This window comes from Tamandua tetradactyla, chromosome 8, assembly GCF_023851605.1.
Source record: "Tamandua tetradactyla isolate mTamTet1 chromosome 8, mTamTet1.pri, whole genome shotgun sequence".
NCBI lineage: Eukaryota > Metazoa > Chordata > Mammalia > Pilosa > Myrmecophagidae > Tamandua > Tamandua tetradactyla.
The window spans coordinates 43,010,108-43,026,795 of NC_135334.1; the positions used below are offsets into that span (position 1 = coordinate 43,010,108).

The 16,688-nt window shown below is 33.9% G+C and overlaps 1 protein-coding gene across 1 annotated transcript in view; it reads right to left on the reverse strand.

Moving 5' to 3' along the window:
- Nucleotides 1-16,017, reverse strand: part of CNTN5 (contactin 5) — a 495,183-nt gene extending 479,166 nt beyond the window's left edge. Inside the window, exons 1-2 of the mRNA XM_077114702.1 lie at nucleotides 16,014-16,017; nucleotides 15,108-15,329 (exon numbers count right to left, since the gene is read on the reverse strand). Of these exons, the coding sequence (XP_076970817.1) occupies nucleotides 15,108-15,329; nucleotides 16,014-16,017 (226 nt within the window). The remainder of the gene's footprint in view (nucleotides 1-15,107; nucleotides 15,330-16,013) is intronic.
- Nucleotides 16,018-16,688: the final 671 nt, after the last annotated feature.

The window sequence follows — 16,688 nt, forward strand, 5'->3', positions numbered from 1 at the left end:
AACCAGGGGCTAGGTTTGGAAGCAATAAAATAGAGTACCACAAAGTGAATATGTTTAAACCATACTTGTAAATCATACACACACACATATATGTATATATACCCCTTTCTCCTTTTCTTTCTTGTTATCCTTGAGCCTTAGCAACAACCCCATCCATCTTGGTCTGAACAAGCCCAGAAAAAAGAACGTGGAATTGAGGGAAAAGTGATACATATCCATGAATAGACTAGTGGTTCTCAGATTTTTTAATAAATATTTTATGAATCTCCTTTACAGTTATTAAATGAAACTCATGGATCCTATAATCCACCTACAGGCATAATAAAAAATAACAGGAAGACAAATAAAAGGGAAGTAATTTTTCATAAAATAATATTTAATACAATTTGCAATTTTTCAGACATGGATATAGTAGAAAGCATTAAAAAAAACAGTATTTTATGCTTGTTCAGAAAATCCCTATGAACACAACAGCCACAAATGGAAATTGATCCAGGAATGTGGTATTAGTGACTCAATAAGTGCCACTGTTAGGTGATGCAATTTTCCAAATGGCCAATAACTCTTGGTAAACTCTTCAAGAAAACTAAGTATAATCTTGCTGTAATTTACAAGGTTTTGCATTGAAACATCCATTATATTTCTAAAATGTCAAGTATGTAACATAATACAGTTAGCTTCTAGTCTCTGGAAATAATAGAGATATTTTTCACTTGCCTGAATGTCTAGCAGGCCATTTAAAAGTCCTGTGCATTGTAATTAAGGTTGTTTAGCATCCCTCATCTCCAGTCTCTACATTAGAGTAGCATCCCCAAATCACTTAGACAACCAAAGCCACCCCCACAGATTTCTGAAACACCTCTGAGGAGATTTATTCCCTTTTGAGAATCACTGGTCTAGAGAAATGAACAGAAAACAGTGGCAGCCTAAAATGAGCCTGGTGCTGGTAGCAATCTTCCAGGAGAGGTCCTGGAGCAGGAAGATAAAGCTCTACTGCAATTCATGATTCAAATGCTTATGAATTTCTCCAAATGGAGCTTCTTGTGACATTGGTTTATTTTGTCTGAGGAGTCAACAGTTTCCCTTGCTCTGTCCTAGGGTCAGGCGGGTGTCTGTCCCTCTCTAATTCATTTGAAATCTCTGCCACTATTTGGTAGGCTACCCAGACACTGACCACCTTCCTGTCAAGACATTCCAAGTGTCCTCTGAGACTCCTAGAGATAGGACCCCTAGGGAAGCCTTGCTAATTGATGTACGGTCATTCTGTTTTCAGTTGTTTTTCTGGATCATGGCCAGATATTATCATGTCTCACTGGATTCTGAACTTGCCTTTCATATTGAAATCTTCCTTTTAACAACTGGTTCTGTGCCCATTTTCCCCAAGAATCAGGTCTGGTGCCAAACCTTAATCCTCTTCACCTGCTGGTTAGTTCTAATTTATGGCCCTGTCTAGCTTATTCATGAAATGTGATCTAAGCATATCAGAATATAATGTAGAGGAAATATCAGCTTATCATGGCCAATATAATGATAAGAAATGCCCTTTTAATGATCATTGATGTATTTTACATGATAATTTCCAGCAACTTTGGAATACTTAATTTGAAATTGAATTTTATAATAACTTTCACAAATACAATGTGCAAAAATCATTTCACATCATATGGGCTTCTAAGGTCAATTTCTGAAAAAAATATCCAAAACTTCCTTTAATTGTAAGTTGCCTTTGAATGCTGAGGTTAAGTTTTTGTAAAAGTTAAAGACGTATAAGCTATCACTCTAAAACTCTAAGGGTTGCTAATAATTGAAGATCATATATCATATAAAAGCAGTGTGATGAAAGTTTCATGGATAGTAAGTAGCATTATAAATTATACATAATACAAATTAAATGAGTATCTACTAGATTGTTTTTTATGATTTTCTGATGTGGCTATAAAAGAGAGGCCAGATGATTCAAGAATGGTATCACTTAGGAGAATGGCCAGAGTTCACAGATTGTTTTATCACATTCATAAAATGCCAGGTCACTAGGCTACTTTTTCAATAGAGAGAGGACAATGTTCTTTCCTCCCTTCACTTGTAATCCAAAAGAGAGAGTTTCGTTCATAAATATTCCAGCAAATGTTTTATCTTGATGTAGAAATTCTGCCTAACAGTAGATGTCAAGAACCAGGAAGTAATCTTCTAATAGATCCCTTTTTCGTGAACTGTATTTGTTAAGCTCATACTAAGCCTCGAACTGCTCTGAGTGTGGAATGAGGATGATGAAGAGACTATGAGATGGCTTTTCTCAAATAGCTTATGTTAAATTAGAGAGAAAAGTATACTAACATGAAACAGTAACAACAGCTTTAACGTTTGGAATATGAAGTAAAGAACAAAGAAATAAAGATTCAATGAATCATGAAATTGTAAGGCTTTTCGTAGAATGTAGTCTCTATTTTTCAATTGGGAGAAACTGGAGTGATCTGATTTATGTAGGGTATATTCTTTCAGTGAAATACTTTTCACCTTCCAAAGAATTCTATGGAAATTCTCAGTCCCATAAAAGATAATTTAAATTTCTTGTTTCATTCTCAAAAAAAAAAAACCCAACAATTTATAAGTGAAAGGGTGTTTTGAAGAAGCTAGAGAAAACTGTCAACACAGAGAAAACTGTCAACACAGAGCTGGCTTTGCATTGCAATGCCATTGCCCACCAGGATAAGTCAGACCTGGAAATAAGCCATCAATTATGGAACTAAGCCAAAGATACTAAGGATATGAGGCAACGAATTTGATAAGCGCAGGAATCTTCCAAAATTCAGAAGCCAGTGGTAGAAACTCCAAAAGCCAGGGTAGCCTCAGAAGGTGAAGAAAATTATGGGTTGTGCTCATTCTTGAAGAAATTAAAGACATCCAAGGCTGTATGTATAACCTTAACAGGAAATCATTTGGATGATCCCTTTCTGTATGATGTTGCCCTTGTAGTCTCTGAGCCTCACAACTCATAAAAAGGTCTGAAACTTCCGGTCAGAGTCAGTTCCAATTCAGACTGGCATTGTGCAAGGAAATAAAAATATCTGAATTGAACCATCTCATCACAGAATAAATGAAAAAAAAATCTCTTCACTTAATTACGTTTCCCGCTACTAAAGCAACAACAACAACAGAGATGAGTTCAAAACCCAGCTTATTTGCTGTCCCTTTGTAGATGAAGGTATAGTGTCAGTGGCGGGTAATAATCCTTGCCTGCATCATGAAATTTAAAAAAGTGCATGTTCTGCAGGTGTTTGACATGCTGATTCATAAGGGCTTCCAATTAACCTATATTATCATGAAAATTTTCCATGGGAGCCTTAGTCAGTGTTTTTAATCATTTACATGGTACTCTTTGATTTCAAACAACTACTTTAGAGTAACTCAGCTATGTTTTAAATCAGATAATACCTCCCAAGTTTGTGAAATATTTACACTAATACAGTTGAAGTGATCACAACGAGTATTCCAAATAACAATATCAGGTTGAAAGCAGAAGAGTTCCTGAGGACTTCTCTAATTGTTTGACTCTATAAAGTACACACTGAAATTCTGAGCAACACTTATATCCATATACTACCCCATTACTCTTCATCCAGCTATGGTGATAACTCCAACATTTTTGTATATTCACTGTCTCCACTTTCTCACCTCAGTCAAGTGTCAATGACTAACCGTCGCAGACTTCAATGAACATGGGAATTCATTTATAACAGCTAACATTTAGACGGGATCTGACATACTAAAATCAGATTTCATATTTAAGTTAATACATTCATTAAGATGGCAACTCAAAATAGTTGAGGGAGAAGGTTTGGCAGCTCGTTTGACACCAGAAGGAAGGACAGAGGTTAAAGACTGAGAAGGTACAAATATAAGAATTTTTTTTTTCATGAGGGAGATCAAATGCATGTTTACATTGCAAGGTGTTGAAAATGGGATGGCACACAAGAAAAAGTAGCAACCAATGTTACTATAGTCAACAGTAACATTGTAATACGCTTGCAGTAAATGTAACGAAGGCATTATGCCAAAACTAAGTTTCAACAAGCAGGGGATACCTGGGAAGGGTATGGGATTCTTTGCAGAAGAAAAGGAAATGTCTTTGTATAAATTGTATTGGTGAAGCCACGGCTATGTGATTATACCAGGAATCATTGCTTTTTCACTTAGGTTGGATTGTATGATGTGTGAATGAAGCTGTTTAAAAATGAACAGAGAGAAATAAGTGCTGGAGAAAATGTGGAGAAAGAGCTGTGCCTATTCACTGTGGGTAGGGAAGCTGAGAGGTGCAGCTGTTCTGAAGGGCAGTGTGGTGGTTCCATAGGAGGCTACGGGGCGGGGTTGCTGTATGATCCTGCAACCCCTTATGTTTCTAGGAATATACCTGGAGGAACTGAGAGTGGGAATATGAATAGACATTGCCACACTGGGGTTTATGGTGGCAGGTGGTCTAAGGATACAACAACTGAGGAACTGAAGGGGGAACTGTGGTGCATATACAAAGGACTAATGAGCAGCTACAAGAAGGAATGAAGTTGTGAGGCATGCTACTGGGTGAATGAAACTTGACGTCAGTATGTTGAATGAAATGTCAGAAACAGACAAATACTATCATGTCCACTCACGTGGACTAACTATCATGTCTCACTCATGTGGACTAACAAAATTGGAGAACTGAAGTCAAGAGCATGGCTTATCAGGTTGGGGCCTATTGTAAAGGGTCCTACATTGCACATTCTTACAGCAGTAGCATCTATTCTGGAGTTGTAACTGTTATTTCTAAATTTTGAGATATTGAGCTATTTCTGTATAACCTGGTGTTCCTTGAAACTGATCTGGATAGGACTAAGGTAAATCAGAATACAGGATAAAGGATGATATGGTCCATATTTTAAAACTTTAACTTCTGTATGAGACCAAAGAAGAGATGTTTATTTAGTGCAAAATTTATATTTTGGGTAGCACATTATCTAATTTAACTTGTATGGTCAGTTTATTCTAACACTATAATCACATGTTATCTTGAATAAGGTGGGAGATCTTGTGGTTTGTATAGGTTAGTGTGATGCCCTGATACATCCCAGAATAATTTGGGAAGAGAATTAAAAAGTATTTTCAAAGTCTCCTTGGGGGACTGGGGAGAAAGGAGGAAATATTCAACTTCCCCATCTAGGGAATTCATGATATTTTCACAAGCAGTGGGGACAACCAATTCGATAGGCTGAGTCATCAATCTTGGGGTTCACCACTATGAAATTTATTACTGAGAAAGAGAAGTAAGTCTACCTATAATTATGTCTAAGAGTCAACCCCAGAGAACCTCTTTTGTTGCTCAGATGTGGCCTCACTCTAAGCCAATTTTGCAGGTGAACTCACTGCCTTCCCCCTATGTGGGACATGGCTCCCAGTGGTATAAATGTTGCTAGCAATGTGGGACAGGATTTGCAGGATGAGCTGGGACATCGTGGGATTCAGAAAGCCTTCTTGACCAAAAAGGGGAAGAGAGAAACGAGACAAAATAAAGTTTCTCAAACTTCTTGACAACTGAGAAGTTTCTCAGCTCTGAGAGATTTCAAACAGAGTTCAGAGATTATCCTGGAGGCTATTCTTATATATTATATAGCTATCCCTTTTTAGTTTATGGTGTATTGGAATGGCTGGAGGGAAGTACTTGAAACTATTGAACTCTATTCCAGTAACCTTGATTCTTGAAGACGATTGTATAACTATATAGCTTTTATATGTGACCTTGTGACTGTGAAAACCTTGTATCTGACGCTACCTTTATCCAGGGTATGAACAGATGGCTAAAAAAAAAGGATTAAAAATAAATAAATAATGGTGGACATAAGGGATAAAAATGGGTAGATTCAAATATAGTGGTCAATGAGAGGGAAGGGTAAAGGGTATGGGATATATGAGTTTTTTCCTTTTTCTTTTTATTTCTTTTTCTGGAGTGACGCAAATGTTCTAAAAATAATCATGGTGATGAATATACAACTACTTGTAGATATCATGAGCCATGGATTGTATACTTTGGATGGACTGTATGTGGGTGAAGAAATTTCAATAAAAATATAAAAAAAATAACCATTCTAGATAAAGACATAATTTTAAATTATGCAAACTCTCTTGTGTGTAGTAGCAATACGAAATATGAAGACTTTTAATTTTCCATATCTCTTATTTAAAAATTAGATAAAGGTTTCCAGGTTTGCTCATGTGTGAGTAAAAAATATTTTATATTAAGTAATATTTGATTGTGTTCTCTCTAGTAAAATAACATAAGGTACCCTATCATTAGTGAAAGCTTTTGCTCCTCAAACAATATTTATAATCAGCTATCCATGTTACAAATTATATATTGGACATGTCACTTTATGTATCTCTTTATATTGATAGAAATATTAATAATATATTAGAAAACATAGACTTATAAATGCCCTCTGCAGTCTAATTGATATTTACTATCACAGTTTCCAAATACCATCAAGCTTTAGAGAATAAAAGAATAATAGCTATTATCAACTTGGGATCAATTAATATACAGCTGGCACATAGTAAGATAGTGGCCAATTTATCTTATAGAAGGATACAAGAGGCAAGTGCTTCTCAAGTTTTGAATTCAGTTCTGATCATGCTTTGTGCTCATGGCAGTAGCTCTACTCTAAATGTTACCAACCCTCACCTAAGAATAATAAATAGCCAAGAGAGGCGCATATAAATTTGGCCCACAAATATCTTGATTATTGTTAGCATCGTAATATATGGAAGAGTTAAATGCTACAAAGAGGCTGTTAAAGTTCTTCTTTAGAATTCACTCCTTCATATAAATACAGCTTTTCTTTTGTTAAAGGTTGAAAACTAAGTCATGGGTAAGTTATTATTTGTAAATATTTTGCTTCTACAGAAATATTTCTGGACTGAAACAAATCTAACAAAATACATAATCTCACTATATACTATTCATATCTTTTCTTGGAATTATTCAAACAATTCAATTAATCTTCTTTTAAATTTTACTTTTTTAATTAGGTCCCACATGGTTGAAATTCCACAGTAGAAAACTCAGGCTATTTCTGATACAAGCTTGAAAACAGTTCAGGGACCGCAGTCAATTAACTATAATAAAACTTAAGAGGAACCAATATAGAATCCTGCTGCTTTGACCTAATAAGTCTCTATGGAGAGACTCCAGAAGGACAGGAAAGAGATACACATTTATACATGTAGCTATATCTATACCTATCTATCTACCTATCTGTCCATCCACCAGAGAAAACCAACAGTTAAATTTCAAGTCTTTAAAAGCAATCTAACCTACTTTTTCATATTTCAAGAATGATAAAAATTTTACCCAGTTGCCTAAGCCAGAAGCTGAAAAGTTACTCTAGACGCTTTCATTTTCCCTTCTAAATCTGAATGACTATTGTCGCTTCTTCATCTCTTTAGCTACTGCCTCATTTCAGAAACTGATAATTTCTTCCTTTTAAAACTGTGACATCCTCACTGGTTCCTCCGTCCCCTTCCTGCCACATAGCCATCAGAGTGTTGATATTATCATCACCATTATCATTATAAATCTGGATGCCCAGAAGCCTTCAGGCACGTGCTGGTAACGGTATTCCACTGTTTGCTGGAGTCTTGTTCTTAACTTAGATAAAATGGCCAAATTCTTTAACAAGACATATAAGCCAGTTTATAATTTCACTGCAGTCATTTACATTTTGCTACAAGTTTTACATTTTGTACAGTTTCTCAAACATAGGACACCCATAGGGCATCATGCTCTCCTGTGACCCAATGCCTTTGGACATGCTATTTTTTTTCTAACTACACATCTAATGTATTTTAGATGGAATATCAATTCCTCAGTGTAGCTTCTCTTGGTCATACAATGTAGGTTAGATTTGCTGCCCCTGGGATGGATTGAATAGTGCATACCAGCTTGGACATGTTCTCGGTCTTGGTTCATATCCTGGTGGGTGTGGACCCATTGTAGATAAAATATCTTCAAGATGCTATTTCAGTTCAGGTATGGTCTAACGGAATTAGGTTGGGCTTTAACCCAGATGACTGGAGTTCATTATAAACAGAGTGAAAGTCAAACAGAGAGAAGCCCCAGGAAGCAGTCAGAACCTGGAAGTCAAATGAATCTGGAGGAGAAGAGAGGACATTATCATATGCATTGCTATGTGACAAAAGGCAACAGAAGCCCAAAGATGCCAGCTCCAGAAGATGCCAAACTCAGGAGGAAGCAAGCCTTCTATCCTCTGAGCAAGCCAATAAATTTTGTTGTGAAGCCACCCCACTGTGTGATATTTGTTTTAGCAGCTACAAAACCAAACTAACCCATTTTCTATGTTTCTACAGAACACTGTCTATACCTCTATCATGATGTTCATAATACTAGATTTTGTGCCATTTTTACCTAACTCTTTCAAAGACTTTAAGTTGTGGACCTGGCAAGATGGAAGCAGGCAGAACACAGCTTCCTCATAATGAGAAAATCAAGCTGTCCCTATGCTCAGTAACTGAATCTCAGTATCACCAACATTACTATGGGCTAGTTGCCCCAAAGTGCCATTATAAGAACTAGTTCCAGTCTCAAGGTTGGATCTACGTGAGAGTGATCATAAAGTGAGTAAACCTAAGGGGGAAGCAAACAAACAGATAGAAAAAATTGAAGTAAGCTAAAATGCTTCTTTTGAATATGTACCTACAAAGCAAAGCAAAATTCCAACATACCTAAGGAAATCTAATGCTGCAAAAAAGACCTCAAGTCAATAGCAACAGTAATTCATTCCAGATAATATAACTGTTAAATACTTGCCTTACTCGAGACTTTAAAATAAAGATTCTTAGGATACTCAAAAGGTATAAATGAAGTGGCAGTTTTCCTTCAAAAGAGTAAGCAATTATGAAATGCAAAAAGGGGATACATGGAGTAAGAACAGAAAGATATGAAAAAGAACCAGTAAAAATCTTGAAAAAAAATAACCAGTTGAAAAGTTTAATCCAAAATATAGACAACTTAGAAGTTTAAAAGAAATTTATAAGATATGAGGATGAATTGAGTTGTCTAAAAGTATTTTTATGCTCAAAAATAAGGAAGAAAGTAAAAAAAGAAAGTGAAAGGATTGACTGAGAAGCTATATTTGAAGGGAAAAAGCAGAGGTGTGCAAATTTGAAGAAAGATGTTCATCTTGTGTTTATATTTATATTATAAGCACTGGGCAGAATAAATAGAGACCACCTGTAGAAACTACATACTAAAAATAAAAGTAGGAAATTAAAAAAAAAACTTATGTAGAACAGTCTACTTATAAAGAAATGAAAAATTGAGAGCAGACTTCTCACCTGCTACAACAGAGCCCAGAAGATATTTGAAGTACTAATGGAACTGTCATCCTAGAATGTTATGCCCTGTTAAACATCAATCATTGAAGAATAAGGACAAAATAAAGACATTTTCAAACGTGTAAAGACTAAGATAGTATAGCACAATCATATCTTCATTATTAAAAAATATCCTTCACCAAGAATAAAAGTTAATATAGATAAGAATTAATATAGACAAAAGAAAGAGTACAGATATTAAATAATGGAACAGATTTAATCAAATATTAAATGTTAATATTAAAATATGTTTTAATGTTAAAAAATGTAAAATTAATATGAGAAATAATGTGTACTTAAAGCATGAACATATATCATTTTTGAGAGAATAAAATATTTAATAATTTTACATTTATAAATTTTTTGTTAATTTCATTAGTGCTAATCACCAACGTAATAGAATAAACTAGTGGCAATCAAATAGGCATACATTGCATAGATTCTAAAGCAACAGAAATTAATTATATATAGAAAACTTTATCAATCTAAAATTAAGCATAAGAGGAAAAAAGCATACTAAAGAAAGAAAATAGTGTGGCAGATATTGGCTGGTTTAAACAAAATAATTTCCATTTTTCTCTTAAGCACACAACTAGCTATCTGTACAAGTTGTTTTTCCTAACACTGTGTCAACAATGACTATGAAACAAGCCATGTGAGCCAGAACTCAGAGAAACAACAGATAATAGAAACAGAGCCACAGGGTTCCATATCCTGGATATAACAGACACAGATAATGAACCAACTATGTTCACTATGTTACTATGTTCAAGGACACAAAAACTACATGAAATTCAGGTAAAAATCTAATAAAAGATGTGAAAAAATACTTATGGTGATAGTTGTAAGTTATTGATAAAATAAAAGCATCTTAATATATCAGGGAGGTAGTCTTACAAATCAACAAAGAATGTTTACAGTAGTTAATAAATAGTACTCCAATTATGGAAAAAGAAATGAAATTAGAGTATTACCTTACGTCGTTTACAAAAACAATACCAGATAATTTATGTTCTTAAATATTAAAACCAAACATTTAAGTTAGATGGAAATAAATGAGAATCCAGTATAAGAACAGGTTTTTAATTAAGATAAAGTATAAACTACAAAGGAAAGTATTGCTATTTACATTAAAATTTTAAATGGTTGTTCAACAAAAGATACTTTTGACAAAGTAAAAATCAAGCCAAATGGTGAGAATTTAAAAATCTATTTAATCAATTAGCGATCATCAATTTGTAAAACTCCTACAGATAATTAAAAAGTCAAGTATCCTAATAGGAAAATTGAGTCAACACATGTGAATAAACAAGTTAAAGAAGTAACCAGAATGATCAATATGCAAATGAAGAAAAAAAGTCAACCTCAGTAGTAAAAACAAATGAAAATAAAACAGCATACTATATCCAAGAGTTTGGCAAACTTACATATAAACTCAAAGTTTATATGTAAACATATAAACTCAAAGTTTATATGTAACAGGCAGTGTCCGATGGAAACACTCACACACATTGGTAGAAGTGTCAGTTACTTTGGAAATCAACTCGACAATATCCAGAAAAGTTGGAGTGGCACATATTCTTTAACACAAAAATTGTACTTTGAAAGAAAATACAGCACACTTACCAAAGAGACATGTAAAAGAATAGTCATTTAAAAATGTTTTTAATGGCAGAAAATTAGAAATGACCTAAATATCTATTATAAGAGAATGGATAAATAAATTTAGAATAGTAAAAAATTGATATAATTTATAGAAAATGAAATGACCTTAGAACCGCAAATAATATCAGCATAACTAAATCTTGGGGATATAATATTGATCCAGAAAAGGTAGCTCACAAATAATATAAAAAATATTGTTTATGTAAAACTTGAAAACATTAGTACATTTATTATGCAGATAAGGCATATGTAGAAATAACTTTAACAAATGCAAGTGATTGAAAAAATTGAGCATAGTATTTCCTATTAGACAGGATAGAGAGTGTTGAGATTGGAGAGATATTCAGGGGATTTCAACTTTGTATGAAACATTTTATTTTTAAAAAAGCATTAGCAAATTTGACAAAATATTAAAATCTAATAAAACTGATATATAGGCACATGAGACTTTCATCAAATTATTATCTTCATGTTCAAAATATTTCACAATTTAAAAATAAATGAATATATGAAATAAAAAGGAATGTATTAAAATGACAAATTAGGCAATTCCTTTTTTTTCTCTTAGAAGTAAATTTCAATATAAGGGAGGTAAAGGGGTACATAATATAAATATAAATAAATTAAATAATAAGATTAGAATTTTATTTTTACTTGCAGCATTTGGCTTTTTTCTCCTAAGATTTTTGGCATAACAAATATAACTAAAAAGTAAGTTTTGTGAAAAATATAAAGTAGAACAGAGAACAGTGCCTAATTAACACTTGAATAAACAAGTTTTGGCTGAAAATTGGGACTAGCTGTCCAGAAAAGGCTATCAACATCTTGAAATGATCAGAAGACAACAAAAACCATTAAAATAAATGATATTTACAAAGAAATCTTTAAAACTATCATAAAGTAAAAATAACCCTCTGCAGGGAATATTTAAATATGGTACGGATGATACAGAGGTTATATATATATATATATATATATTATCTTTACTTTAATTATCTTACAGATTCTGTGAGCCAGGAAACCAGATATGGCTTAGCTGGGTCCTCTGGCTTTGTGAGTTCACAAGACTCTGTGAGTCTCATTTCAAGGCATAACTGGGTAAAGATCCACTTAAAAATTCACTCACAAAATTGTTGGCAAGATTCAGTCCTCAAGGATTCTTGGACTGACCACCTTAATTACTCTTGGGCTCTTGGTCAGAGGCTATTCTCGGTACCTTGCCACATGGAACTCTCTATACTGCAGCTCAGACATGGTAGCTGATTTCCACTCACATACTCAAGACAGAGAGCAAGAGAAGGCAAACAGGATGGAAGCCAGAGTCTTTCCCAGTCCAATCTTGGAAGTCAGAGCCCATTACTTTTGCCATAATCTACTCCAGGAGCACATTACTAGTTCAACCTTCAGTCAAGGGAAGGAGTTTACATAAGGCGTAAATATAAGGAGGTATGAATGGTTTGAGTCTTTTTTAGAAGTCGTCATATTTGCTTACGATTTCTTTTCTAAAGAAATAAAATATCACAAGGTTGAGGTCATCTATCTTCCATATCCTGGTACTATTTTCCCTTCTTCTCGCCTTCCCTTTGTCCTCAAAGTTAAAAGTATTATCATCAATTTGCTGTCTCCAGACCATGTTTTTAAGATTGCACTGCATATATATTTCAGAAATAGCAAATGTTGTTTTATTTTTAAGTTTTTACATAAAGATATATTATATGCAATATTCTGTAGCTTGCTATGTTCACGATTACATTTTGATGTCTATCCATTTTGTTTCATAAACATATAGGCTATTCACTTTAACAATTTTACTGTTCTAATAAAGGATAAACTACAGTTTATTTATCCATTATCCTTCTGATGGACCTCTGAATTGTTTCCAAAGTTTTGCTACATATAATACTTTTATATTTTCTTGAGAATGTATGGGAGAGGTTCTCCATATACCGAATTAAAATAGGTCCCTCAAATTGTACAGAAAACTGGGGTTTTTTATTTTTCAGAAAAATCTTACCTGTAGCTAGGGTATTTCTTCGTTTAAATCTGAGAAGAAGGGGGTGGGGTGTGACTTTTTATTCATTCTCTGTTAGTTTCTCATTTTTCACAAGAACGTGACAACCCCAGTTTACTCTTATTAAGGCTAAGGGGAATTGCCTGACAAAAATCATATGTCAGGCTTTTGTCAGAACAAACTCAGAATTAAGTATCCATCAATGCTCAGATGATAAAACAACGGTTATAGGAGATTACTTGGAAAATATTCAAACTATCTATTCTCTCTGTTACTCTAAAATCTGGATTAGACAAAAAAACAGGGGACCTGGAAAGTAAATCATTTTGATTCTCAGCCTAGAGGTTGGCTACTGAAAATATGGTCCACAGAGCAGCAAGCACCACCATCACCTGGGAGCTTGTCATAAAGATTCTCAGGCTCTCCTCCAGATCTGCGGAAAGGGGACACGCATTTTAACAAAATTCCCAAGTAATTTGTATGGCTCTTAAAGATGGAGAAACGCTGTTTTAGAAAATAACTTCTCTCACTTTATTGTTGATGTTTGTATTTCATCTGCCTTTATCAAAGCAGATAAAATTCATTATTATGTATGCAATAAGGAAAATGGTCAGGTCACGGGCCTTTATATGAAAGACTAAACTCTTAATGAGGACCCTCAAGAAAAAAATGCATCTGACCATAGGACTTTCCTTGTCTTTGGTTGATAATTAGACCAAGTGAGAGCAGCCTACAGAAGTATACGGACATTGAAGTAGATACTTTGGATTAGTCTCACCCCTGGTTCCATTTTATGTTCCAAAGCTTATTGTTTTCATCATTTTCATGCACTTTAATTCATATTTTCTAGCTATAATTTATTTATCTTGTGAGGTTCCTTGACTTCTATTTGGAACAAGAGAACAAAGGAATAGAGTACTAGGTGGTACCATTATACCAAAACATAAAAGTAACTCACAGTTCTGATCACTCAATATGTTCTTTCTTGTTGTCATCCTGTGAAATAATGATGGCTACAGAATACAAGTCACCAAACATCTCGGCCTGATTGAATCTGATACTAGAGTTAATGTGATGGGAAGCTAGTATATATATAGATAAAATAGTATAACTACTTTGAAAAATCTATTTACAGGGTGCTAACACCATGCCTAAATATATTTCAATGCCAAAATTATGAGATGGTGCTCTAAAAGATAACAATTGGTACAATAATGAGGAATGAGTTGCCAGTGTGTGGTATCACAGCCTAATTTTATATTTCTAAAATCATTCCAACATTCTTGCAAATATATCCTTGAATGTTCAGTCCTTCATCAATCACAATTCAAGTATAGTTCAGAGTATTGGAATTCAAATATTTTCATATGTGAATGAAAATGGGCTCTCTTATTTGCTAGCAGTACTGACCTTGGGCAAGATACATACCTGCCCCTGAGGTTCTATTTCTAGAAATGACAGTAGCAATATATCCACTTCGTCTATTTGTCAACAAAATTGAGTGTATTGAGCCATATGAAAGAGCCTGACACAGAGCCTGGTGATGTCTTTTCTCTCACTGTTAATTAACATCATAAGTGTTATTGGTACATCCCAAAATGACAGACTTCAAGAGAAGATCTAGAAAACGTTCACTATCAAATCATAATTTTAATAGCAGCATTAAAATTATTATTTAATAGCAGCATTAAAAAAAATTTAACTGGTCTCTTAGATTGTTTCTTATTTTTCATCATCATGTTGAATGCATGTACATATCTTTGTTAGCACTGATCATTTCCTTATAGAGAGTACATTTCTAGGAGTGAAGCCGTTGGGTTGAAGGATATGACTATTTTAAGGCTCTTGATATCTGTTGCTAAATTGTCCTCCAGAAAATTTTATACTTTTACTCTCAGTCTATGATAGCTCCTTAGTCTTAATCCTCCATCAGAACCGGTATAAGGTATGGTTTAATAATAATACATTAAAAATCATGAAGGAGACGGAGACTAGAAGAGGGGCTTACCATCCTGTTTGAAGGCCTCTGAGGAGTGGTACAGATTGATGGGGGAATAGTATTGTTGCGCTGCCCCCCGCCAGCTCGGGGAGGACGCGCTCAGCGTTCCCAACGGAGGGCCGCTGGACCGTGGTCTGGTCTTCAAGCCAAAGAGGGCTGAAGGTGAACTTTTCTTAATTCTTAGCAAAGCAGCATATGAAGTAGGGAGACCAGGAAGAGCTTCAGAATATTCTATAAAAGAAAAAAAAAAGTAGATACTGAAAGATTTTTTTTCTTTGAAAATCGTTTTTTTTCTGCAGACATTGTTGAAAATTTTCCTTAGAGCTGCCACCAAATGCATACTGCAATGATAGTGAAAATATTAAAATGTTACTTTTATATTTTTAAAATCGTTTCTGGAAATTCTACTGGTTATAATGTGATTATGCAAGAAAAGAAGAAATAAACAGAAAGGAAGAAAAAAGAAGGAAGAAAACGAAAGAAGGAAGGAGGGTAGGGAGGGAGGGAGATAGTTAAAAGCTCAAGCTCTTCTACTCTATCAGAAATATTCGGAAATTGATTTTTTTGAGTTTGTCTTAATAATAAAATATGCATTTGGATATATTAGTTTCTTCTTTATTATTAGAAAAAAATAGAACAAAAGAATAAAATTGCATTCTCATGTACGGTCTATAAATGCTGGTTTGATCTTCACCACCTGAAATGTATCATATAGTAAGACGTGTCAAATATAGTGTATATATTTTGCCTAGCCTGTAAACTATGCCTCGTGTTCTTGAAAAGCAGTCAAACCTACTTTGGAATTTGATGGAATTTGTTTTATATATTTCATTTTTGCATAGTTTTTATAACAATATTATTAGGGGATACCATTATGAGATTTGTAGTTTTATGGATCATTGAGACATGTCTTGCCCATATTTGACTTTACTTCCCAAAGCTTTTGCTAGGGAAAAAAAAGTACATCGGGCCTGAAGTACATTGTACTAACTACTCATTATTTCCACAGGGAAGAATAAGTTTACGATATAGATTTATTATTTAAAGAATTATAATGAATTTTGAAGAACAATTAGGAGTTGAATTTTTTTTATACCTAACATCAATTGAACTTGATCATTTGCTGATCTTAGAAATATCTGTAAGAATCAGACGCTTTTTTCAGGATATCTGATATGGCGGAATTTAACTTAATAATTGGCAACCTAATTTTAGATTATACATTATTTTTGCCAATAAGTGTCCACATAATTAGAATTATTTAGAATCATTATACTGCCTCATAGGGATATTGTGGTATTGCAAGAAGCATTTCTGTGATTTGAAAATAACAATTGAGGTGCGAAGAATCAAAGTATGTTAACATTTTCTGTTCTGAGAGTTTGTAAATATGACTTCTCTGAAAGTTGGCAAAGTATAATTTTAGATGTTTACTTCATTTAAAATAAACATCGTATATGCAGTCTAAGCCCATCAGAATTGTTAAGAGACTTATGCCCTTTAGTCTTAGCTGCTCAACAAAAAATCTTGTGAAGGTGGATCAATTTCAACTGAAAATAGCTAACATCTCCTGGGAAGATTATATGAGAA